This window comes from Sceloporus undulatus, chromosome 5, assembly GCF_019175285.1.
Source record: "Sceloporus undulatus isolate JIND9_A2432 ecotype Alabama chromosome 5, SceUnd_v1.1, whole genome shotgun sequence".
Taxonomy (NCBI): domain Eukaryota; kingdom Metazoa; phylum Chordata; class Lepidosauria; order Squamata; family Phrynosomatidae; genus Sceloporus; species Sceloporus undulatus.
In genome coordinates, this window is record NC_056526.1 from 22,203,365 (window position 1) to 22,230,997 (window position 27,633).

At 37.0% G+C, this 27,633-nt stretch overlaps 1 protein-coding gene across 6 annotated transcripts in view; it reads left to right on the forward strand.

The window, feature by feature from the left end:
• FGD4 (FYVE, RhoGEF and PH domain containing 4) overlaps positions 1–27,633 on the forward strand; it is a 128,381-nt gene extending 100,748 nt beyond the window's left edge. For all 6 annotated transcript variants that reach the window (XM_042466755.1, XM_042466757.1, XM_042466759.1 and 3 more), the window contains 13 exons: positions 3,729–3,818; positions 8,063–8,208; positions 11,696–11,852; positions 13,106–13,244; positions 15,387–15,445; positions 16,861–17,007; positions 19,629–19,801; positions 22,041–22,071; positions 22,357–22,452; positions 24,120–24,245; positions 25,643–25,783; positions 26,616–26,756; positions 27,166–27,633. In XM_042466755.1, coding sequence (XP_042322689.1) covers positions 3,729–3,818; positions 8,063–8,208; positions 11,696–11,852; positions 13,106–13,244; positions 15,387–15,445; positions 16,861–17,007; positions 19,629–19,801; positions 22,041–22,071; positions 22,357–22,452; positions 24,120–24,245; positions 25,643–25,783; positions 26,616–26,756; positions 27,166–27,429 — 1,710 coding nt within the window. In that variant the 3' untranslated portion in view covers positions 27,430–27,633. The remainder of the gene's footprint in view (positions 1–3,728; positions 3,819–8,062; positions 8,209–11,695; positions 11,853–13,105; positions 13,245–15,386; positions 15,446–16,860; positions 17,008–19,628; positions 19,802–22,040; positions 22,072–22,356; positions 22,453–24,119; positions 24,246–25,642; positions 25,784–26,615; positions 26,757–27,165) is intronic.

The following is a 27,633-nucleotide window of genomic DNA, read 5'->3' on the forward strand; positions in this document are numbered from 1 at the left end:
ACAAAAATTGTATATGTTGGCGTGAGATAATGCCCACTGCACTAAATATTGTATATAGTCATGTATACGTCTAGAAATTTTAGTAGCAATAGCAGCTTCATTTATATACTGCTTCATAACGCACTGAGCAATCTCTCAGTGGTTTACAATGTGTCAGCTAATTGCCCCCATCAAGCTGGGTTCTCATTTTAGCGACCTCAGAAGGATGCAAGCCTGAGTCGACCATGAGCCCCTGGCTGGGATTGAATTCACAACCTTGTGGTTTGTGAGTGAATGGCTGCAGTACTGGCATTTAACCATTGTGCCACCAGGGCTAAAAATCATCTCAAAAACCTGGGTTGACTTATCCACAGGTCAGTATAAGTACTGGACCTTAACTTTTATCAAAATAGGAACCATCCTCTTTCTTGAGTAGAGTTCTGAAAGGCTTAGTTGACCCTAGTCTAAAAGAAGCACCAACCACCTCTACTCTCTCTGCTTCAGGCCTTTTTGAATGCCAGGGTGGGGAAATGATGGCATGCTTTGGCATCATTTTCCTTTCCTTCATCCTTTCAATCCTTTGGTACATGCCCCTAAGTTTTACTTTTGACTATATCAAAATCTATAATTTTGGCCCCAAAATATGCCCTTGACATATATATAAGGTTGACTTATAGTCAAGCATATACAGTAAGTTTTAAAGCTTAAGTGATCTGTTCTAACATCTATCAGGAGTGCCAGTGCCAGCTTATTTCAAATAAATAACCCAGCAAGCAGTGCCAGGATTGGGTCAGGGCAGTTTTACAGTAAAACTAGGTGCATGTAAAATATTTGTCTCATGACATGTTTATAAGTAACATAAGGAGAGGTTGTATGCCTTATTGTTTCATTGTTTATACCATTGAAATACTACAGAAAGCTTGGATTAATTGCAGTTTCTTTTGACATGTTTGTAAATGAGCCAGCAGTTAGTATGTTCCTCTACTATGAGGCATTTTGCATATCACAGGACAATTTTAAAAAATGTTTGTTTGTTTGTTTATTGATATTCTGTCAGTAATTATTTCCATGATCTGATTTTATGGGGTATGTGCCATTTTGCATTATACCCGTATTGTTTCTTGTTTTTAACTTATATATATATACAATACGGGTATAATGCAAAATGGCACATACCCCATAAAATCAGATCATGGAAATAATTACTGACAGAATATCAATAAACAAACACACACACACACACACACACACACACAGCCATCTAATAGATTAAACTAATAATACACAGATCCATTAAAAAGATCAGAAAGTCTCAGATGTTGTTGTTCTTTCTGATTTTATTTTATCCCAGCGTATTTTCTGTGTGCTCCCAGTATGATCAGAGGCATTTTATGCCAGCTCCCCAGGTTGATTTATTTTAACCCACTATTAAATCAGAAAGAAAAGGAACAAAATCTGAGACGTTTCAGTCAGTCTGACTGTGCTCAGCCATAGGATAATCTAGAATATTAAATCTCTCCTGTATTCCCCCCCCCATTATATTTGACATAATGTTTTAAAATTCAATAACTATAACTTTTTAAAAGCCATAATCTCTGAAAGTATACCATATAAAACTGTGTGTGCCAAACAGTTACAAAATGCAACAAAATAAATCTATAGTTAATATGAATCCTGGGCATAAAATTGAAGCTACATGAAAAAACAGATCTACCTATTCAAGAAGATACCCACCAATAAAAAGAAAAAATTAAGAGAAAGAATTTCATGTTGAAATGGAAATAATCTCCATGTGCTTTTTTGTGTTTCATGGAAGTAAGGTTTACAATTACCTATTATGCGCTATGAGTTCTTTACACTTAATAAGGATTCACTCTATATCATGTGGAAATGGTATAATCCACGGAGGGCCTAGTGTGGTTCTTGGTGTCTTATTCAGTATTATGGTTAAGCATATGTATTTTGCTTTTTGGCTTTAGCTTTCTGAAACGATTGGCTGTTTGAACAATGAATTGAATTGAATCAGAAAGTGCTCTACAATTGTGTAATATTATTCATAACAACAGATATTAAAGGTTTCACTATCTTATATAGGCAGTAAAACCACTGTGACAATGATTATCAAACATTATATAACTTGGGAATAAGCATTGGTTAAATGGTTGGTCAGAAAACGTGACAAATGCTGTGCTGCTTTTTTTTTAACAGTACTTACAACTGTACCTTAGAAATTTAAGAAGATGGCATGAGGATTTTATTAGTGTTCTGGATGTTATGGTGCGGGCCTGATTTAGCTTGGCGTTGTAGAACAGAAACAATATATACTGGTGCTCTGTCCTTATTGTTCTTATTAATCACTTTAATCGTCTTCTCTTTATGTCCCATTTTCCCCCCAGAGTTGGTACTCAAGACGTTTTATAGAGGTGATATAGATAAAAACATACAAAAGATTGTCATTAATATGTTGTTAAACTATCAATAATTTTTTTTAAAAAGCAGCTAAAAATAAAGCAGAAAACTGTTAAAACCATTTATTTAGAAACAGTCTTCAAAAGCCTATCAGAATAAAAAAGTATTTACTTGCTGATGGAAGGATAGCAGGGACAGACAGCCTTCCTAGTAAGTAAGTTCCAGAACCCAGGAGAAACAAACAAAAGGCCTTGTCTCACATTCCCACTCACATGAAATTGTTTTAAATTTTATTGATATTTTAATGACATATTAATGACAATATTTTGTCATTTGCCACTTCGTCATTTTCCTCTTCCATTTTTTTTACAGATTGTAATTGTAAGTGTTGTAGTACCAAGAGACAATCTCTCTTGAAGACCCCAGGTCCCAAGAAAAGTTCATAGCAAAAATTATGGTCCTTCATATAGCCTGGACCTGGGCTAAACAGGCTTTATTGGTCACGACCAGTACTGTATTTGAATTTTGCCCAGAAATAAACTAGCAGACAGCTGTTGTACCAAGATAGTTCTGTGCTCCCTGTAACTAACTGCAGCTCTTTGGACCACTTGAAGTTTTCAAATAATCTTCAAAGGCAGCCCATGTAGAGCACATTCCAATAATCTAAATGGAATATAACTAAGATATATCAGACATCTCCAGAAACTTGAATAGTTGTTAACCAAAGAAACAAAGCAGTTTCTAGGCCATAATCAGTCCTGAAACCAGACTGAAATAGTTAAGATAATCTCCCTCGTCCCATCTATTTGGTGCTGCTATGGAATGAAGGCTTTAATTTCTCCATATTATTTACTTTCTTAGTTATTTTATATTTGCTTTAAATGTGCAAAGCGATTTACCTTCTTGGTTTTATATTTCATCCACATGTGTTACCTCTTTAAGGTTTAGTCTCTTTTAAAACACTCCCTGAATTTCTTGTACACAAGGACATCAGGCTGTGACAGTGCCACAGATTTAAAAATAGTGAGCAAACACTTCACTCGGCACAACTCTTCCTTGAACCAAAATGGGCATAGGTTACCCTCCTAAATAACAATTAGTGCTTATACTTCTGCTTTTGCAACTCTGGTTCCCCTACTGGGAGTAGAAAGGGGATGTGGCTTTAGCTTCCTAACTATGAGAGCCTTCTCTAGTTATCAAAAACCTGGCTTGGTAAGGAAGAAAAGAGTGCTGTTGTTTCATAAATGTGGAGATATGTAGTTATGCACAATTGAAGCAAAAATGTAGTGATTAATTTATAATTGTGTTATTATAAAAATAAATGTTGTATGTATTTCTAGGAGACAAATGAGCAGAAGTGTTACAAAATTGCCAATGAGCTTTTGCACACAGAAAGAGCCTATGTTAGCAGACTTGCTCTCTTGGATCAGGTAAGGATGGGGATTTTTCTTTTCTTTTTAAAAATATTACTTTTCACAACAGTAGAATTAAATTCTTACATTTGGCATAGGAAAGCTTGTACAAACTGCTTTTAAATTAACCTTTGGATATCATTGAAAGAGGGGGAGCCAGTATGGTATAATGGTTTGAGCATTGGACTACAACTCTGGAGACCAGGGATCAATTCCCAGCTCACTCATGAAACCCACTGGGTAGCCTTGGGTAAGTCACATGTTCTCAGCCTCAGGAGAAGGCAATGGCAGATCTTTTCTGAACAAATCTTGCCAAGAAAACCCCATTTTAGGTTCACCTAAAGGGTTGCCATAAGTCAGAAACAACTTGATGGCGCACAACAACAATAACAGCACTGTCCACTCTTGACATAGCATGTCATATTTTCAAAAGTACGTTTGCTAATTCTTCTACCCTTCTGCTTAGTTTTTATGAATTTTCATGTAATGTATCTTTCCTGCCACTTCTGTACCATTCTTTCTTTTAGTTCACATGCAGCATTTCTTCCTCTTCAGCAGTGACTTGGCGCACAGCATTCAAGTACATTTGCTCTCATGCCCTTTTTCCCTTTGAGCAATAAGAGCCATTACCTTCCATCTAGTTTCAGAAATGCAAATCTAAAGGCGTTTGGTCACTACTGATGATTGAGGGGGTTATGAATTTGCAGCTTAGAAAGAAAAAGCATTCAATTTCATCATCTCACTTCAAAAACAATGGCTGGTTGAAATGACTTGGAATTACTCATACCCTCTGCTAGAATGATGGATCCCATTAAGGTTCTACTGCCAAAATCCTGTATTTGCCATTTAAATGTCACCCAACCCACAAGCTCTAATTTTGCTCTCCTGATTCAGTACCATCTTTTCTGTCTCTTGTAATAAAACATTTATTTTCCTAATGTCTGTATATTTTTCATCCTTTTTGTTAAGAGTCTTTTTTACCTTCACCCACTGCATGCTTAATAACTCCCTTTCTGGGTCATTGGATCATGAATTCAGTTTTGTTCAAAGATAACATTTTTTTTAGTTGACAAGTGTGTGTGTGTGGGCTTGTGTGCGTGTGCACATTAACTTTTAAATGTCCTCTCTGTGAAATAGAAGGAGCTTAGTACAACTGCCTTTCTTGGAGTATAAACTTGACATCACTTATTAGCTTTTAATTGCTTGTAGCTTAGTTTCTTTTCACTATGTTTGTTAGTTGAACCAGTGCATGCAATTGCTTTATATTTTGTGAGAAGCTACTTTGCTAGTAAGTTAAACAAGTAATCACATTTTAAAACAATTAGATGCTGTTATACATTTACATTAAAATAATACTAATATTAGAATTTGGAGCCAAGAAATCCACATATGCCTAAAAGAGGCCAGAGGGATAATAATATAGCAAATTAAGCAATCATACCACCTGTAAGTGTGATTGTCTTTTTCACAGCGAGTTCAGGGGGTCTTGCTGAGGTGTGGGGAGATGATGTTGCCCACCCACACGAAACCAGTCGTCTCAATTTGATCATAATAGAGAAATGTTTAAAAGCAGAAGAAGTCTCTTCTATGTTTGTGGAAAGTGGAGGGATCATGGAAGATAAATGTTTATTGAATTCAAAAACATGGTAATGTTAGTCTGAAAAATCAATATGCAGGGGGATCTTGTGGCACCTTTGAGACTAACTGAAAGAAAAAAGTTGGTAGCATGCGTTTTTGTACACTTCAGCCTACTTCCTCAGATACGTGTTTATTGAAGTAGTGAGAAATGATGGGTTTACTATTACATAAACATAGAAGTTTTTTTAAAAATTTGGAATGTTACTATTTTATACCACATTTCCACATGTTAAATACTCTACAGTTTGGCCACATTTGAATGTAAGAGTAAAACATCAGATTCATGTACTCGACCTTTGTTTTTCTTCAGCGCAGCTGTGAAGATAAGTTTGGATGCTGTTTCTACTGTGCCAGGACATTTCCCTGATGCAGAATGATAGACAATGAATAGCAGTCTCAATTCAAAATATAATAAATTATAATAGCATCAGTTTAATGTGAAGTTGAAGGCTTTCATGACTGGCATCCATAGTTTTTTGTGGGTTTTTCAGGCTATGAGGTCGTGTTCTAGAAGAGGTTTTTTCCTGACATTTTGTCAGCAGCTGTGGCTGGCATCTTCAGAGAATACTGGCATGGAAGAGAGTGGGATATATATACTGTTGGTTGAAAGGAAGCAATTTGCATGTTAATCTGTGTATTGTTCTTTTGTTGAATGGCAAGGCCTCAGGGTGTCCATTTAATTAATAATCCATTGTCTCACCCTAGATGGTTTTCATTTGTATTTGCTGGGTCTTGATTTTGGTGTTTTTCAGGACTTGGTTTACTTTAAAATTTCCTGTTGAAGTTGTCCAGGTGTTTATGGATTCCAATGGCTTCCCTATGCATTCTGACCTGATAGTTGCTGGCATGGATTAGAATTTTAGTCTTTTCAAGTAGTATTTTATATCCAGGATGGTTTATAACGAGTTCTGCTACAGGCTAATGGTTACTCCAGCTCAGACATCAGAAGGACTGCCAGTCCCCCCCCTCCAAAACCCATAGGAACAAAGACAAACCACGACCCAAGGGAAAGTATTTTTTACCATACAACAAAGGAGTCACAGACAGAAAAGGGGAAACTGGTGAGGAAACACAACCTCCATATGATCTACAAACCGACCAAGAAAATCCAGCAAATACTGTGCTCAGCGAAGGACAGAAGAGACCCTCTCATGGGTGCAGGAGTTTACCACATACCATGCAGCTGTGGACAAGTCTATATAGGGACCATCAAATATAGTATTCAAATACGAATCAAGGAACATGAGAGACACTGCCGATTGGGTCAGCCGGAAAAAGCAGTAGTAGCAGATTGAAGATGCCAGCCACAGCTGCTGAAGAACCCGCATCAGTTTAGTCATTTTTTTATTTGGACCCATTTATTTGTCTTTTTGGCAGATCATTTTATTTGCAGAACTCTCCTCCAGCTCCACATATCATATGACTGACTTCTTCCCACCAGCTTTTTATACGATCCACCTTTCACGTGCACCAAGAGAAGTGAGAAATACTATGGCATGGATGATTTTGCTATCTCAGAAGTTTTAGGTTAACATTTGTTCTAGCTGCTTAGTTGGACTTCAACTACAATCCAACATCTCCTCAGCACAGCGTAAATGTGGAGATCAGCACTGTGCAACCTTCATGCACAATAGCAACACTGTGCAACACTTGCCTGTGATTGGATGCCTTTGCAAAACTGCAATGCGCAACCAAAATGTGCCATGCATAAACAAAACGCACAGTGTTGCTGTGCGCACAATTCCACTTCTTATGCTATCAGCAGTATATCTGCTGTGCTATGGTAAATAATTTGCCCCATATGCATAGCATAAGATGTGCATGCTTGTGTAATTAACAGAATGGCAGCTATGAAGTGATTAATCTTAACTTGTTTATAGTTGGCCTGTTTCAATAAATAATAGGTAGATTTGGTAGATCTGTGTAGATTTGGGAGGCACAAGAAGCTACCGTCATCAAAAACAGAAACAGCATTCAAATTTGTCTTCACAGCTGTGCTGAAAGAAGAGAAAGGTAGAGTACATGAATCTGAGGTTTTAGATTCAAATGTGGCCAAACTGTAGAATATTTAACATGCAGAAATGTGGCATAAAATGATAACATTCAGAATTTTAAGAAACTTATATGCATAATGATATAAAAGTTCATGTGGTTAATGTATACATTACTTACAGTCTGCATGGTAAAGAGAGAGATAAAGAATGGTCGGTACGATGAAAACTAGTTTTTGAGTTAACAGTGTGAGCTGAAGTGGCGGAAAAAGGGAAGAAACATATTGAGAGGCAGAGGCAGAAATAAATTGCTAGAAAAACTTCCCAATGGGTAGATATAGAAGCCTGCACAGCAATCAGCTGGAGGGACATTGGCTAGTTTAACACTTGAGAGTCCTTCTGTGGTTTTGCTCTGTTTTCTACAAGGAAATCTTTTTACAGGCAGAAGTGGTGGTTTTGAATTGGCTGTGAAAGTTCGTACTAATGGATGGTGTTAATTATAGCAAAGGGGTGCATTTTGTTTGCTGCAGTTTAGCTGTAAACTCTTCAAATGTACAAAAAGTTTTCTGTTTTTTTCTTGTGTTTTTGAGGAAAACATGCTTTCTGTCTTGATCCTCTTTTTATTCACTGCAGGTGTTTTATTGTAAATTGATGGAGGAAGCTAACCGTGGATCGTTCCCTGCTGAAGTTGTTAATAAAGTCTTTTCCAATATTTCATCCATAAATCAATTCCACAGTCAGTTCTTGTTGCCAGAGCTTGAGAAAAGGATGCAAGAATGGTAAGCGTTTCAGCAAATTATTGGAGGGAAGTGGCCAGTGAAGGTAGTGGTGAACATCATCTATTTCATAGGAATCTCTAAGAATCTGTGTTAAATGGGGCAATCCAGCCTTCTAATACTGAGAACTACAACATTCATTTATGTTCACAAAACATAGAATTATTACTCTGGAAAAATTTAGAAAGGTGCAAGATTCACACAAGTTCACAGCCGTAAGATTTCACAACTCAAAAGTAATTGCACCTGTTCAAAAATTATAAGATGGGGCATGGTAGAGTAGGAGGAGGTGATGCATACTATAACCATGACTGAAGGACCAATGATTTGAATAAAAGAGCTTATCCACTACTGGCTAACCTGAACAAAATGAAAATTTCCTTCTCTGCGTTGTCTGACATATCTGAAAGAACACATTCCAGGAATGGAACAGTTATAGGCTGTAACACAAACAGTTGTAACAGTTATAGGCTGCAGTCTTTAATTGTGGGTTAACCAATCAGAGCTTGCCTATGAATTAAATAAATATTTATAGAGATTTGCAAGTCTTTTTTAATGCTTTTTTGTTACAGTATGGAACTGAAATGGGAAAATAAAGAGAAATATTAAAGATGGCCTTCTGTTATAAGAATGGCTGGTTTCTCTAGCCTAATTAAAATTCCCTACTACTCTTCCTTTCTCTTTTTATTTTCCTTCTTGTTCATTTTCATGTTAAGAGAATGGAAAAGAGGGTTTATGTGTTTTTAAGGAAAGCTCTTCTGTGAGACTTATTTTTTAAAAAATGTGAGGAGTGGTGTTATTTTGGTTAATTGATTTTGTATGATTATATTGTATATCTTAAAAAATAGTTTGAAAAGGTGTTAATAAAAGGTCATATTTAACGTAAAGTGTGTTAAAACCTGAAAAAGAACCTATATTGTATTCAGTTAAAAACAGATGATGGATTAAGAGTTCTTCTATCTCTAAATCGTCATATTTAGTAGATATTACCATTCTTATTTCTTCCCATTAGCAGGATTGTTAGGTACTGATCATGAAATAACACCCGGTCTATTGAGTCTTACAAAAATAAAATGTTGGAGTACAAGTCCATCATCCAAACATCTTTGACTCTGACAACAGGATAAGTTTTACTATTATTCAGCAGATCTGAGCGAAAATATGAATTTATTTCATGCAAGGATTCACTGCTCCTTTGCAGGCACATCATCTAAAATAGATTGATTTGATAAAGGAGAACCAAACTATAATTGCAGAACGGCTTCTGTTTGTTTTTGTTTTTAAATACATTATCTTGAAGCAGTCATCTGTGACCAGTATATTTAAGATGACTTTGAAGTAGTAGAGCTGTCTTGGAAATGTTTATAATGCTGGGCAAGAGTTCAAAGAGAATTCTTACTTGTTAAAAGCAAAAAATAGAAAACTTGCCATGACAATCAAGGAGGAGGAACATTATTAGTTCTCTGTAGTATTAAAATTCCAGCAGGCAGCACTTAGTTGTGGTGATTAAACTGAGGTTTATTCACAAGAGATGGGCATAGGCAATCATACACAGTCCCATTCCATCTACAGCAAGGGGCTGAAACTGGAAATGTTTCTTTCCGGTTTTGATTAATATTATGCCTGAACCCAGATTAACTTCAGCTCATCTTAACATTTTTAAAATGTTTAACTGAAAAACACAAGCTTTTGGGGAGTGGGGGGTGGTGAAGCTCCTTATTGTTCTTCTCAGGTGCAAGTTCCAGTTTTTCTCACTGTTACATACCTAAGGTCTTCTGATGTTTACATCTCTATCTTGCAAGTCCACATTTGGCAGAAATCCACATTAAAAAGATCAAGGATTTTATGGAAATTATAACATAATTGTGGTACATCTTTTTGTTGCCACATTTGTGTTTTGTGATAAGGGAAATTGTTGCCTCTGTGTAATTACTAACGTGTTAGTAAGAGGCACCAGTATGTCTTTTTATACACTACTTGTCTTCCTTTAGGAAGCTACAGAAGCTTTTTAAAAACATATTTTGACAAATCCAGTGAAAAGTGTAAAGTTACTCCATATATTATTGCTTTGTATTTTGTAGCTCTACAGAGTATTTGCAAATTAATTTGCTTAGTTCTTGAAAAAGCATCTGTTTTAATTTTCTGTATCATGTTTGGGATGGTATACTTTCATGGAGTATTTGAAGAACACTTTGACTCTGTCTCTTAGTCACACATATAAACACACACACACACTGTTAAGTCCTTTGTAATAATATGTTTCAGAATACATGGATATATTACATAGGAATAATAAAGGAGAATTTAAGAGCCATGCTACTTCAGCATTTTGTTCAGACGGTGACCAAAGCAAGACTTGTGTTCCCTAGCAGCACTGGAAGTAACAGATAACTATTGTGACTTTCTATAGATTTAACTTTTATGTAAGTCTTCTTACATGGATCAGGTAGTGAGCACTTTTGGTTCCTATCTGACAGTTCTGTGAGTTTAGCTGCAGAAAGATATAACATTTTCCAGGATAATAACCATATTTTTAAAATGGTGAATGAAGAAGCTTTTGTTAGAATCAGCCCTAGATTTTCTGGTGATGCGCTGTTTTTAGCAAGTTTAAAAACCTTTCAAAAGCATCTATTGGAATGGTTCCACATGAGTGAAACACATGTGAAGCAGCAGAAATAGAAGGTCTCACAAATCTGAGAGGTAAAATTACATTTTAAAACTAGGAATCATAAAACAATAATTTAGATTTTGTATTGGATATTTATTTATTTATTTATTTATTTATAGCATTTATACCCTGCTCTTTAGCCACAGAGACTCTCAGAGCAGATTACAGATTGCTAATTACCTGCCCTCAGGTTTGCAGTCTAAAAAGACAGAAATGGCACTGGGGAAACGGATCAAGTCCAACAGATACTGCCAGTTCTTCTCTCCCTCCAATGCCAGGACAGTGGCAAGTGGAATAGAGGGAGGGCCTTTCATCTTTCATTATTACGTATGACATTTTATGCCATTATCCTGACTAAGCAAAGCTCATAGGATCAAGGCTGCTTCTAGATGGCACTTGTATTGTGCCATCACCCTATTTCATTTATTGAATTTTAAAGGGGGATCCACATGATTCTAGTCCTGCACAGTTTTCCTAAAGCTGCTTCTGTCTTTTTTTTTTTTACTAGAAAAAATGTGTTAAAGAAGGAATGATAGAATAGTTCAGAGATCCTTTTCACTGGTAAAACAAGGAGCCTCTTGTCTGGATGCACACCAACTTTGAGTTAGTTGTATATTTTTATCAAATATATTTGTAGTTCACATGATGAAAAACCTTAAATAAAGTTATAGATAAATCCTTTTTGTGGGGGAAAGGTAGCTTACAATGTAGGCATAACAAGAAGGTATAATTAAAGCAAGAGTTCTGACAGGACTGAGGGAACCAAAACTAATATTAACCAACATTATATATCTCTATAACATTGATTTCTTTTTCATTTAGGGACACAAACCCCAGGATCAGTGATATCCTGCAGAAATTAGCACCTTTCCTCAAGATGTATGGAGAGTATGTGAAGAATTTTGACAATGCAATGGAATTGGTGAAAACATGGACTGAGCGATCACCTCTCTTCAAATCCATTATTCAGGATATTCAGGTAGAGAGAGAGTCTGTGTGAGAGACAGACAGACAGACAAGACACCTTAGCAATGAAGAAAGTATCTCTAGCATTTTATTCATTGCTTTATTAATGTCTCCAGTAACAAATTAAGAACTTGAAGGTGCATGTGTAGCTGCCAAATTGAGAGCTTGGAGGTGCATGTGCAGACCTTTTTGATCTTGGTAATAAATGACATAATTGAAATTCACTAGCAAATTTCAGAGTTTATTTTAATTTTTCTCGTAGCAAAGGAGAGCATTTACAATATTAAGTTGGTAAAATAATCTACAATAAGTGATGTGATATGTTAACAAGCACTCCAAGTCTTCAAGTCCAAGACCTCACCCTTACATATATAACATGCCTTTATTAACCATTAACCTTCCTGCATAATATTGAAGTCCACACTAGCAATGTATAGTCACCATTCCTGTTGATGAGACTTACTATCTGAAAGAAAAGTCACACATCATCAGATTGTTCTGTATCCTAGACTTAATTGTTTGAATTTTTGTCATAGGTCAGCTATGTCTGAGCAATACTTTTGTGTCAAAGAACACTTTGGACCTGTTCATTTTGAGTCCAGGTTAAATAATACTAACAGTGGAGAAGAAAATATGCAAAGGGATCTTCTAGCACCTTTGAAACTAACTGAAAGAAAGAAGCTGGTAGCCTGAGTTTTCATAGATGAGTCTTGTGAAAGCTCATGATACCAGCTTCTTTCTTTCAGTTAGGTGCAACAAGATCCCTTTGCATACTGATTTTCCAGAGTAACACAGCTATAGCAGTGAAAAAGAGAAGGAGGTGAAGCTTGGCGATTGAGCAGGGTGTTAAACTGTACTGGTCTTATGTTTTCCTTTATGGACATTTGTGGCAGTGATGTTTTCATCTTGAAAAATAAGATAAATATTTATCTTTCTCATGAATTAGCATTTCATTTGTGCTACCAAAACTATGTTTTAAAATTAGTTTAAATTACTGCATTTTTCTTATATTTATATACTTTTGGGGTTTGATGACAAAAGCTTAAGAGTAAGAATCATAAATCCAATAATGTCTGTTGATGGTCAATGAAAAATGGTATATTTCACCTTTAGCTATTATTAAAATATCACTTTTAAAAATTATAATTATTAGTATTATTAAAATAAAGAATAGTATTCAAACAGAGTATTTCATTTTTACAGGTATATAGTATAAAATATATGTTTCTGAAGCTGTGAAATTAACAAATGCCTATTGCTTTCTAGAAACAGAAAGTCTGTGGAAATCTGACCTTGCAACATCACATGCTAGAACCAGTGCAACGCATCCCACGATACGAGATGCTTCTGAAGGACTACCTAAGAAAATTGCCTCAGGACTCTATAGACTGGAAGGATGCTGAAAGTAAATATTTTTGTGTAACTTGTATGTCCAGTGCATCATGGTTGGGGTCACCTTTCTAAATATTTTCTTCAGTGCTTTAGATAAATAACTCTGTAAAATCTTTTTTCAATTTTCTGAGTAAAAAGTAATAGGCAATATTCACTTTTTGCTTTTTGGGAAGAAGTACAGATTCTGAATGCACAAATTATCTAGGTTCAGAGATAGCCCACCAGTTATTACCAATGAAAGGAAATTGTGGACTAGCTTGTGGACTTCTCAGAAGTGTCTGAGTGGTTGCTGTGGAATATAGGATAATGGGCTTGAATCCTACTTAGGAAATATCCCTTACTATGAACTTATTTGCCAATTGAACAGCAAAGGCTCCAAAATCTTAAGCCTTTTTGTGTTATGTTTTGCTCTCTAAAATAACTTACATTTTTCCTAGATTATTTCTCCTACATATATTGGCTATATAATTTTTTCAAGTTGCTACATGGTTCACAATAGTGTTTTGTAAATATTACAGCGTTTACTTATGAATTGGAAATAAACAAAGGTAGCAAATAAACAAAGGTATGTTAATTTGTCCAAGGATCATAGAATCTTAGAGTTGGAAGGGACCACAAGGGCCATTCAGGAATACACATCTAAGGTAGCCCTGAAAGATTCTCATCCAGCATCTGTTAAAGACCTCCAAAGATGGAGAGTCTACCACCCTCTGAGGCAATTTATTTCATTATGTCTTTTGGGGTTAAACTAACAGAACTAGGCCACAAACATGTTGATTAGTCTTCCTATACATAGGATTGCCAGTCTGAAAACTAGAGAGGGCTCTGGCACCTTTAATGCTTACATAGAAAAGGGAATTTCAGCATGTGTTACTTGTTACCCAAGTGTGTGACAAGCAACAGCTGCTGAAATTCCTTTTTCTATATGTGTTTTAATGTACAGGAGCCCTCCACAGATTTCATTCTGGCAATTACACCAAGTATAGTAGTAGGGTACCAGCCAGGGTAAAATAGCCACAAGCAACCAGGATTCATGGAATAAAAAGTTAACTCTATCAAGAGAGACAACTGCCTTGATCGTTTCTGATATGAACCAGAAACAGCAGAGCTACTTTCTTTGGTGATGGAGATGGCTTTCTGTTCTGTCTCTCCTTTGCCATTGTACACAGTTCCAAAATTACATTCTGCTGGCATGATGAAATGTCACACAAAGGATTTTGGCCTTTATTCCCACTCTCCTAAAATTCTACTGATTCAAATCCTGTTAACTGTTTAGAATACCCTGCCTAAAAAATATTTTTTTTCTTTGTAAAAAAGCATTTTCCCCCTTTCTGTAACTGACCAAACTATCATCTATTGAACTCCACATTTTTTCCATGTGTAATATTGTGATATATATGGGGGGGGGGGGCTATTGTGTGTGTGTGTGTGTGTGTGTGTGTGTGTGTGTGTATTTGGTGATGATTGATGGGGCAGTTGAAGAGTTGGATGCTGTGTTTGTGAATTCCAGTCCTGAGAATATGTTTTGTTTTCTGCTTGTTTCAATTAAAGTTACATTATGATCCATGCCTGTTATATTCAACAACTAATATACCTAAAACATCTTTACTTCAACTGTTGACTTTCTCTCCTTGAATATAGTTTCAATTAAATCGAAAGAAGCTTACTGAACTAAATTTTGCATTTTACCTTGGCTACAAAAAGGAATCATACAAAATGTGAAATAAGGTCCTGTACAGACCAGCACTTTGTGCTGGCCTGTGGGCAGAGTCAGGGCGCAGCGTCCTGACGCTGGATGCCCTGAATCTGCCCTCAGGGCATCATGATGATGCACGCCGTTCCAGATGGCAGGCAGCATCATGCATCCAGATGATGCAGCACCGAAGGGGCACCATACAGCTGCGCTACTGTGGATATGGCGCCGTTTAGTGGGTTGAAAAGGGAGCCACTTTTTGCAGCTCCTTTTTTTGCCTCCCAGAGGCCAGATGGGGGCCGTGGTGTGAGGTTGCTGTGGCCCCCCTCCAGCCAGGAAAGGGGTGGCTGCAGGCCACCCCCTTGTGGCAGTCTGTATAGCCCCTAGGCTGGTATTTGAAGTAGTGGTTTGTAGATTGTAGTACTAGCAAATCATATTTTCTTGACTATTGTTTTCTTATAGAATCCCTGGAAATAATATCCACAGCAGCAAGTCACTCCAATAGTGCCATCAGGAAAATGGTGAGTGAGTTTTGAGGATTTTTTTGCTTTGCACAATATGCATTATTGTTTTTGTTTTAGGCAAACAGGCAATTGTGTGAGGCCTAAGGAGGAAGTTTTGCAACTGTTAAGCCATTATAGTGCCATATGGTGTATTGGTTTGAGTGTGGGACGACGGCTCTGGAGATCAGGATTCAAATTCCCACTCACCTGTGGAAGCCCACTGGGTGACCTTGGTCAAATCATTCTCTTTCAGCCTCAGAGGAGGGCGAAAGCAAACTTGAAGGTACACAGCTACAACAATATGCTTGTACCATGCCTTTCCTCTAAGATGCTCAGAGAAATACACATGATTCTTCCATTTGATCCTCCCAATAACCTTGGAGATAAATTAGGATAAGCACTTTTCAATTTCTAGTCCTAGGAGTTTGGCAGACTACTGCATGAGCCTCATTCTTGCAGCAATTGCATCAGTTTTCTAAAAATGGAAACATGCAGGTTTCAGAGCAGCCATTATCACATGTCTCCACAGTTATGTGACTGGGGCTACTGCTGCCACCATACCCTCTTCCTGACTCCCTGTGCTATGTCCTCCCCAGCATGCCTTGCAGGTTTTTAATTTTTTTTAAAAAAATCATGCAATTTCAGAGCCCTACTACTGCTATTGTATTCAAAAACAAAACAAAATAAATAGGGGAAAAATTACAAGCAATCAGCCTGCTTGGGAATAGCAAGGGAGAGCGGAGACCGGGGAGATGCTGACAATTGGACTGCCAATATGACAACTACCCCATCAGTAACATTTCACACCTGGGGATTTGTGCGATTGTAAGCTCATTGATGGGTTTACCAGTTAATGAAAAGGGACACAGCAGCTATGGGTCAGGGGTGTCATTATGCAATAAGTATTGCCAGATATGTTTTTTCTTTCTTTCTTTCTGGGTCTAATTGCACGTTAATCTCCCTGGAAAACTTACTTATTGGACTCCCCAGAACCCACAGTCAACATGATCACTGGCCATGCCAGCTGGGGAATTATGGGAGTTGTATTCCAAAAAGTAATTTTTCTAAAGTTTTAGGATTAGAAACCATCTAGTGAGCTTTGCAGGGTCACCTAGTTAATCATTTAGCTGGAACTCACTAGACTAAATCTGCAATTCTAATTATTTCACCCAATATCTCTAATTTCTAGTTTTTTCTTTCACTGAAGACGGTTTTTCAGTGTTTTCTTTTGATGATATTTATTGATGATGATTACATTCAAATCCTTTACTACAAAAGTCATTCTGCTGAAAAAGTTGTCCAGCAGTGTCACAGAAAATATCTCTTAAAGAAAAAAAAAGATGCTTTGGTTCTTTAAATTTGTTTATGCTTTAATCATTTTTATAAAAAAACACAAATGCACTACTAATGTTGTTATTTTTTTTAATGGAAAGGAAAACTTGAAGAAGTTGTTAGAGGTTTATGAAATGTTGGGAGAAGAAGAAGATATTGTCAATCCTTCAAATGAACTCATAAAAGAAGGACAGATACTTAAACTTGCTGCTCGTAATACATCTGCCCAAGAAAGATACCTTTTTTTAGTAAGTATCTGTCTCTGATATCTCATGTGTTATATTCTTGCATATTTCTAGTTTTTCATCTTTTCTGGGATAATCTGTTTCTGTGATTTGGTTTAAAATTATGAAGGCTCCTTGAAAAATAGTGTAAATGTCCACTGCCTTCTCTGCTTTCTGGTACAGTTTCCACTGCTGTCTTTAAATTTGGTTTATTTTCACATCTGAACTGCTAAGGGTTGTCAATGTAAACCAGCTTCCCTCTGAGCCAGGACAGCTAAACTAATTGCAATTTGCATGTGTCACAGCAATGCAGCTATTTTCAGTGCAGATATAACATTAAACTATATTTATGGCTGATAAGGCAAAAGGGAATTTGCGTTGTGATTGCAAACAGGTTTCCAGAGTTCAAATGTTGCATTCTACTAGATCAATGAAAGGGTTTGTACTGTTGAAGTATTCTGTGCTATAGCCATACATGGCTTTGATTTTTGGCCTTTTACCCTTCATTTTGAATGAGATAAGAATCAGAAGGTGAATTAAAGTGGTATTTCTTTTGTTTAAAAAGCAAACTTGGAAAGCTTAGACACATTGTTATTCCAGTGATGCCTTTCTCTAGTCATTAAGTGGTAGATTTTCTGTTCCTTGCAAACAGGGAAACATATTTTCTACATTTGTGCTCTGCCCTTTCCCCTAATATTCACAATTGTTTCTACTGTTCCAGTGGCTATGAGGAATGTGTATGCACCAAGCTAGAATGTGAAAAGTTCACTTATGCCTCACAAAGGATTAAGATGACACAGATGTAGCTTAAATCATCAAAGTAGTCCTGGAGAATCCTTGTATACGTTTAGTCTGCAGTTAGCTTAATCCCTAATGATTCGTTTCTCAAAACCTATTTCATAGTGTACTTCAGAGATAAGAAGCAGAGCTTCAAATCAGTATAACAGCTGAATCTCAGAGCACTTACATTACCTTGGTAGGATAGTTATGCATCCATGAAATAGTATTTAAATGAGCTGCTGGTGTGCTTGATCATTAATAACTGAATATATTAATAGTTTTAATTCTGACAAGCTTCAACTTCAAACCTGCTTTATATGTTAATCCAAGGAGTATGGGGTAATTCTGAAATGTGTGGCCTATCTGTCTTTCTTGAAAAATCCTGTTTTTAAAGGATATTTAATACACTCACCCACCCTCCGCTGATTTTTCACTCTCTCTTTTGATAACAAATACTACAACTATAAGCCATGCTTTTAAGAGAAGTTGCAGTTGTCCAAAGTAAATCCCTCCTGGGATGTAAATGTTCAGCAAATGCTGTCCTCCACAAAAAGAAATAGCACCTACTGCTTAATTAGAATATAGTTCCATTCGTTGCTGTTCGTAATACATCTACATTCATTGATATGCAGAGACCACGAAGAAGAAAAATTATTCAGCTTTGGGTTATTTACTGGAACCCTACAAATAATCAGGTTTGTTAGCTGTTTCAGCACACAGTGAGAAACCTAGATGGATAGGATTTTTAAAAATTAAGTCAGCAATTACTGTAGGGCTTTGTGAAATACTGCTGCATGAGTCTGTTTTGGTACGCTGGAAGAATATGTTGCAGCACTGCTGTTATCACTTTCTTGTTCTGCTACAGTACCAGATGTGTTAGTTGCGCTTTCAGTGCTCTTTTGCTCTACTGTGACATCTGCTATGCTGTTTTATAACATGAATGTGTGGAAATACACTCACTGTTAACAGACCATAGGTGTCTAGGTAAATTGCTGTTCCTAACTGAAATGTGGCATTAGGTAGAATTTAGACCACCAGTAAGAGTGGCAACAATGACAGAAACAGCCATCACTTCCACATTTCTCTATTTTGCTGTACTAAATCACTGAACCTCTAATACAAAAAGACTTCACAAACTGTTACCTGTACCTGTGGAAAGTAATATCAAGATAAAAAATGCAGCCCACAACAGTGATGAAACCAGACAAAAAGACAGAACAATGACCAACCAAGTGTTAATTTGTCGTCTTTGAAAATGAAAAGCAGTTCAACTTTAAGGGCTTTAAAGAAACTTAAAGCAACCTACTTTAAGTAGCTGATATATTATGAATATGTGTGCTTCCCTTTATTCTCAGAGGTAGGCATTGCAAGCGATGTTTTTATTAGTGCTGTAGCACATTTTCACTTCCAGTAAAGCAGCTTTGAGAGGTGGTGATTGAGAGTAGAAAAGCAATAAAAGAGGGGACACTTAGCTTTCTTTGCTTCCAATCAAATTTTTTTCTTCACTAAGCTTCAAATGCAAGCAGCTTTTAGTTCTTTGCAATAAAGAATGGCACCAAGCTGCTAATTGTCTGGGTTTGTGTTTAACATGTGCTTTGTTCTCAAACTCTTGTTTGGTACAATGCAAAACGTAGTATTTTCCTCTGATGACAGCATTCAGTGTGTTATTATTACAGTAGGTGAATGTTGTGGGGTATTTGTGACATGTTTCATGATGACTGATCCAGTTCCTGCATCAGATAATCTCTTTTAATGTTATTTAAATATCCTAGAACATGCTTTTCCAAGAAAAACATGCAGCTGTTACAAAAAGACCCAACATTGTCTGTATGGAAACTAATGTCTGTCTGGGTTTTCTCCCCCAGTTCAACAATATGTTGCTATACTGTGTCCCCAAATTTAGCCTAGTTGGATCTAAGTTTACAGTTCGGACAAGAGTTGGCATTGATGGTATGAAGATAGTGGAAACGCACAATGAAGAATACCCACACACATTCCAAGTGTCTGGGAAAGAACGAACTTTGGAATTACAAGCCAGGTAAGAGATGGCACAAATTTAAGATTGTAGTGCACAGTTACACAGTTATAAGGTTATGGGGTAAAAGTGTTTGCATCTTCAGCTAATGCAGTTTTAATGCATGGATTTCTTACTCATGTTGTGCAACTCTTAACTTTGGTAGACCATGGTCATGAGAATAAGACAAATGATATTAAGCTGTCTTTTGTGATGATAACTGCAGTTGAGCTACATCAGAAACTACACGAGGAAAGGCAAAACTAAGTTGGAACAAGCTGATGTAATTGATACTGATGTTTAGGATCATCTCAGAAGTTTATGTTATGGAGGCGATCACAAGCATAAGATGATCCTAAGGTGTCCTGACTCTTGGAAACAGTAAAGCAGCTTGAATCTTTTGATTGGTGAAGCAGAAAACCTTTGCTTGTAAACTTAAGGAATGTACTGAATCTAGCTAATATTGTTAGTTATAGGCCTCAGTTCAACATTCCCTCAGTACAGCATAACAATCTGGATGCAGACCTTACATTACACTGGCCATACATTTTTTGCGTTAAAATTTACTTCTGTGTAATAATGGCTTGACAATTCGTATTGCTCACTTCATTTTAATTTTGTGAGCTCCAGGAACTTTGCTTGTATTTGTCAACATTTTGTGAGGAAATTCTGTAGGAGCTTTTCTGCTTTAACTAGGCATAAATGAAAGTACAATGTTAATGTTAATCTTACCAGTCAACCTTTTTTTCCCAATCTAGTTTGGCATATTCTTAGTATGTTCTAGATATTAAATTTTTTCCATTAGTATAAAAAGTGCATTAGCTATCATACAAATTTACCTTGCCTAAAGGATCTCCGTTACCAGAAGGATTTGTATGTTTGCCTCCTGATTCCATTAGGGTGCACATTAGTGTTTGCGGTTAGTAAAATGCATTTCATTTTATAGACTGCTGCTTCCTGTTGTTCTCATATAACAGTTACTTCAACTCCGTTGAAGAATTGAGCTTAATGGTTTATTCAATCAATCTGATTAACCATTCAGCTCCTGACATCTTGAGCTTTCTGCCATTTGCACCCTTTTTGTCTTCTGACCTGGGAGCCTCATGACCTGGTACACGTCTTCTGGCACAATCTCTTGTTTTATTTTGGACTGTCTGGTCATAGGCTTTTCAAGGTAGAAGCCTTCAGTAATGGGTTACCATTGCCTTCTTCAGTACAGTACTATAAGTGTTAGCTGTGGTGCCACTGCCCTTATCTTTGAGAGATCCTCTACCATTGCCACTTCTGCTGCTACCCACTCGCTGTTTGGCACATTTAGGTCCATAGCACACTGCAGAAATAATTCGGTTTGAGACCTCTTTAATTTCCTTGGCTCAGTATTATGGAATCCTGAGAGTTGTAGTTCATGATGGCACTAGAGCTCTCTGACAGAGAAGGCTAAACGTCTCACAAAACTACAGTTCCCAGAATTCTCTAGCATTGAGCCAGGGCAGTTAAAGTGGTCTCAAACTAGATTATTTCTGCAGTGTGATTTGGAAGTTTGGCTCCTCAGCAAAAGCCTGTCTGAAATGGGAGGCTCTACTAGCAGCTCTGCTACCATCAGCAGAATTTACAGGAGACATGCAATCCCACTGGCACAGAAGGGTAGTGCCATGCTGTGATCAAACAGATGACTGTACTGTTTTTTTTACTATAATTAGTGGGTTGTAGTTTTAAATGGCTTCGTTTTTGAAGTGAAAGATGCTGTGGTAAGGGGAAACTTGGCAGTAAGAGCACTAAAACAATTGGTGAAAACTAGAAAGAATGTGTGTTCATATACGCACCATTACAGACACCATTCTAGGATCAATTATTTGACATTTCCTTATAAAATAATAAAAATCAGATTTTGAAAGTACAGTTAAAACAATGCAGCACCCTCCTAAAGGCTCTTTAAAAAAATTATTTCAAAAAGTTTACCAGAATAAAGTATGTACCGATGATACTAAGGAAAGCCAAGTACTGGAAGTGTCACAGTGAAGTCAGAGTACAGGGTACATTTGAGATTATATTTTAACATAAAGCTAATCTTACAAAGGTTTTGAATATAGGACAGGATTTTTTTTAAGATGGGTAATTTCATTGTTCTTACTGTCAGCTTTCTTTCAACTGACTCCAATATAAATCTAAATTCTCAGAGGTCTTGACAAAATTTAAATTTAAATGAGTAGCTTATTAATATTTTCTGAACTTGCTGTTAACTATCTCCAACTGTTTTCTTTAGTTCTGAACAAGACAAAGAGGAATGGATAAAGGTAAATGTTCCTTCCTTCTTAAAGTCTTTTCAAGAACTTAGTTATTAAGATTTTTTATATTTCCTGCAACTGGCTAATATTAGTATCTCGCTGAAATTTGTCTTATGTTTTGTGATCACTTTACAATTAAATGTCTAGTGCTTATAGCTTTAAAAAATTAACTAATCGCTGTAGTGTTATCAGACCAGCTTCTGTTTCTCATTGACCTCTTTTGATTTTCCATTAATTGGCTAAATGTTGATGCAATTAAATCTTGATAGCTCTTATCCCTTTCATTCATTTCAGGCTCTCCAGAGTACTATAGATGCCTTTCAACAGAGAAATGAAACTTTCAGAAATGCTATTGCAAAAGAGTATGATGACATGCCTATTGAAGTTTCTGTAAGTTTAAGCTGTAACAAAGAAAAAACTTGTACAATCTAGACATCATTCCTTTCCCTTGTCTCCCTTGGTATTCCTCTTCTAGGTGTCATAATAGCAGTTCCTATGGCATGTTTGAATTCACATGTTCCCTCATGTAGATTTATATAAGGATATGTTATTAGTAATAGCATTATGCCTTCACTATGTACAGTGCTTTTCAAAATAAAAGATAATAGGGCTCAAAGAGCCTATGGTTTACCATGTGCGGTAGGTAAACTAGAGAGAAGTAGAGGCGAGAATAATGGCAGATTTGGATTCAAGGCATGAGCAGAAATCCCTGTTCTTAGGATAGCTTTTGTAGCTTCTGCACTAATAGGATGTTTCTGAGCATATCTATACTAATTTATCTCTTTCAAACTTGGGGTGTAACTGATGAAGGTCAGAACTGTTATGTGCAGATAATCGTGTATTGTGTTGTTGTTGTGTTCTTTCAAGTCATTTCCACCTTATGGTAACCCTAAGGCAACCCTATTATGGGGTTTTCTTGGCAAAGTTGTTCAGAGGAGGTTTGCCATTGCTTTTCCCTGAGGCTGAGAGAATGTGAATTGTCCAAGGTCATACTGTCTTATTAACAGGTACTGACATTCTAGTACTCAACTGTTCATTTCTTCTCCTCCATTTAGAGTCCCCTCTTGCACTTTTAAACTGTGCATATCTATATGTTCAGTAATCCTTGCTTCTTTTCCTGTTTGACATTATTTAAAAATTAATCCAAATAAACAGATTCTAGAAGAATGGAGTAGACAGAGAAGATAGATGCATAGAGGGACAGAAAGTATTATAGCACAGATGCAAATTCTTTCTTCATCAATAACAGTGCTATATTTCTTGAAGGCTGAAAATACTTATTTTTACTTGCTAAAACAGAAAGCAAGAGCTTTTGTTTTGCCTATTTACAGATTGTTTTAGTAAGTCTAGTTAATTCCATTCCCTCCCCCAAGTGACCAGTGTGGTGTTCATCAAATACTTCTGGATTTACCACTGTTGTGGACTGAACTTGGTGCAGAGCTGCCACCTAAACTAAATGCCACCTAACTAGATGCACAGCTGCCATCCCTTTCCCCAGTGATGTTACGCAGAACCTGCTTGGGTCTGGGCATCAACAGTTTCAATATTTTCCAGCCTTGTATCACTTAATTGGTTGTTGCTACACAGATGAATGAGAGCCAGTGTGGTGTAGTGGTTTAAGCATTGTACGAGGACTCTGGAAATCAGTGCTCAAATCCCTGCTTGAACATAAGAACCCATTGGGTGACCATGAGCAATTCACAGTCTCTCAGCCTCAAAGGATGGCAATGACAAATGTCATCTGAAGAAAATTGCGAAGGAAGCCCTATGATAGGGTCGCCTTAGGGTCACCATAAGGTCAGAAATTACTTAGATGCACACAACAACAGCAAGAAACACAGGTGGGTAAATACAGACTATCAAGACATAATGCTTTGTTACCGGTACATGGAGTAAATTGAATTGGTAAGCCTGCCACTGTAATTTTCAGTAGCATCTGCACATTAATTGGAGGGCCTAACTAGGTCATTTAGGTTTCGGAACACCTTGTGATGCTGATTATTTTCTGTGCAAATAATACATCAATATTTGTCCTCTCCCTTTCCTTACCACATCAGACTGCTGAGCTTGGGAAGAGAGCACCAAGATGGATACGAGACAATGAAGTGACCATGTGCATGAAGTGCAAAGAGCCCTTCAATGCGCTGACAAGGAGGAGGCATCATTGCAGAGCATGTGGGCATGTAAGTACCAAGCTGGAGTTACTCATTAGTTAACAGTACTGAAGCAGCCAGCGTGTTCAGAAACTCCATCTGGTGGTGGTTTCAAAATCCTGTTTGGCTGATGCATAAACACTGAAGCGTTTTTTCTTGCTGTACAAAGAAACAAGAACTTGAATAACAGCCCACTGTGTAAATCAAAGCTGAGCTCTCTTGAGGACAACTCACAACTCTTTATATAACAGGTTTTTTTTTAGCAATTCATGATTTAGTTCCAGTTGAATCCCTTTTTATTGCCTTCATGTTGAACTGCCTAAAATAAAAACATAATTGGCTTTGATTCATTTCCCATAAGTTTTCGGTACTATCTGCTTCTCCTGGCAATAAAGTAAGACACATTTAACTAATTTCAATTCCCTTGGAAACCTTTTTCTAGGGTGTTTATTTAAGACTACACTGCATACAGAGCATTAATTCAAAGCCTTGAATTCAGAGAATAAGAAATCCCCAGATTTGGCATTTTGTTCATAAACTGAGAAATTTTATTTTCCTTGTATAGTGTTAGTGCTTAAATCTTTTTTTAAAAGAAATATATTTTTAAAATGTTTGTGCATCTTGCCTTGAGTAGTCCCCAGATCAGACTAATAGATTAACATGGTGTGTATTCTTATTCATATGTTAGTATGTTTCTCAAAATCAGGAGTGAGAAATGTTGACCCTCCTGATGTTTGGGACTAAAAGTCCTGAACTAGTTGTGGTGAGTAGGGCTGGTTAGAGCTGTGGTCTAAAACATGGAGGACAAACATTTCACAATCCCTACTACCAAAATATGATGTTTGGCCTACTCATTTCATTCAAGAAGCACTTGAAATTCATCCATACAATTAAACTAGCTTTTGGATCCAGGTAGTAATGCTACTAGTATGAGTCAGTATGGTGTAGTGAACTGAGTGTTGGACTGCAGCTGTAGAGACTAGGGTTTTAATCCCCACTTGACCATGGAAACCCATTGGTTGAGCTTGGGCAAGTCATAGTGTCATCCTAAGAGGAAGACAAAGGCAAATCCTCTCAGAACAAATCTTGCCAAGAAAACCCTGTGATAGGGTCCCCTTAGTGTTGCCATAAGTTGGAAACAATTTGAAGGCGTACAGCAATAAAGCAGTGCTAGTAGGGTGAAAGAGTAATCCTCATTCTAGCAGAGGACCTAATGGGTGGAGAGCCTTGCTTTGGAACAAAATTGGATTTCTTTCACTTTTATTTGCTTGCAATCTAGAATTCTATTTGCTTGTAATTCTAGAAAATGTAGAGAGAGAACCATTTTGCAAATTTTCACTGAAGCTTTCTGAATGTGTGTGTTTGGGAAGGGTCAAACATAATTGAATATAACGTTGCTTAATAAAGTAAATTTCCTTCCTTTTAAGGTTGTTTGCTGGAAATGTTCTGACTACAAAGCTCATCTTGAGTATGATAGCAATAAACTGAACAAGGTTTGTAAAGACTGCTACCACATTATAACAGGGTGCACAGACAGTGAAGAAAAGAAAAAGAGAGGCATCTTAGAGGTATGGTGTGTAATTAATTGTTTCATTACTTGATTCATATAGTTGCTTGTTACTTGGGAAAGAGAGTTTGCTGGATGCTTTCATAGCATATTCCAAACTTTGGACCAGAGTTGAATCTACCATTCATATCTTATGCTTCAAGGGCCAGGAAACTTGGTTGAAATGGAGGCCAGATTACTACTTCCCAGATACCCTCCAGAAGCTATATGATGTTAGAGGTCAGGATGAGACCAACAGTGTTTGGGTGCTATCACTCCCTAATGTGATAGGGTCTCCAGCAAAGGCATCATCTCCTGCACCTTTTCAGGAGACCCGGCTTTATTCTGTGGACTTTCCCTGGCTAGGGAAACCCTGTGTGGAGTAAAGCTAGCTCCATAGTTGAGACCCTGTCTGGAGAAGCTGCAACCAGTACCTCTATTAAGACAATTTCAGTCATTTAGCATGCCTCCCAATTCAGGAGGACATCAGGTTTGCCCCCCATCACCTTGAAAAGTTCTCAGTCAGCAGCTGGGCTCTTCTGCCCCGTAATCAAGAAGAATGTGGAGTAGCAGAAGCACTGATTTGTAAGGCTACATTACCCAGTACTTTTTAAAAGTTGCTTTTCTCTAGCTTTGACAATGTATTTATAGAAAACAAAAGGCCATTTCATAGCTTTCAAACCACATTATTTGGAGAAACAGCAAATTACTGATTCAACTATCAGGATAAAAAAATCTTTTTTGTTCTATGAGCCCTTTCTTTACTGGGCTCACTAATATTTGCTATGACATCTGAAAAACTATGCTTTAACTATGTTGAACTGAAATGAAATACTTCTCTTGTATCCGTACAGATTGAATCAGCAGAAGTGTCTGGAAACAGTGTAATATGTAGTTTTCTCCAATATTTGGAAAAATCCAAGACCTGGCAAAAGGCTTGGTGTGTGATTCCTAAACATGAAGCCCTTGTATTGTACATGTATGGTGCACCACAGGTATGTAGAGAGAATATGTAGGAGAAAATCAGAATACAATTAAATTCCTTGCTCCGTACGTAGAGCAAGCTAATAGCTAATATTTGAAAACCGGGATACCATGTTTTGGAACTGCCACAATGTTTTGCACACTTCCTCCTTCCTCTTGTATTTAATGGTCCCTTAGATGCATATGTGGCCTGTAAAGCTTCCATCTTGCTAAGGACCACTATAATGCACATTTTTTTATTCTTCCAGCATCTATCTGCTGGTTAACAGGGTTGAGAGGAGTATGTAGGGAGAGACTAAAATCCTGCATTTTAAAACTTAATTGATTTAAGAATTAATGTGAGTTGTATAATCAGTTAACAAACTTCTCTCTTCTCCCTTTCATAAGATCCAAAATGTTTCTTTATTTCTGTTTGCTTAGGATGTAAAGGCTTCGGCTACTATTCCGTTGTTGGGTTACACTGTGGATGATACTCCAAGAAGTGCTGACCTCCCACACAGTTTCAAATTGACTCAGTCCAAGTCTGTACACAGCTTTGCAGCAGACAACGAGGAACTGAAGCAAAAGTGGCTGAAAGTTATCCATTTGGCTGTCAAGGGTGAGACACCAGACTGTCCAAATGATCTGAGGATGAGTTTGGAAGATCAGCATGAAAGCTCTGCAAAACTGGAATTTGAAGCTTGAGACAACAAATGGTCTGTAGGGAATATTTTTTCCCCTCCACACAAAGTTGGTTTGACACTACTTCAGAACAAAAAAGCCAGCCTTCTTAACTCTGTACCATATTTCTTAGCACTTTATGTTGGAAAAGAAAGAAAAAAATGTTCATCTTTTAGTGAAAATTTTCTTATATTTATGTTATGTCAATAAAATTTATGTACAGAGCCA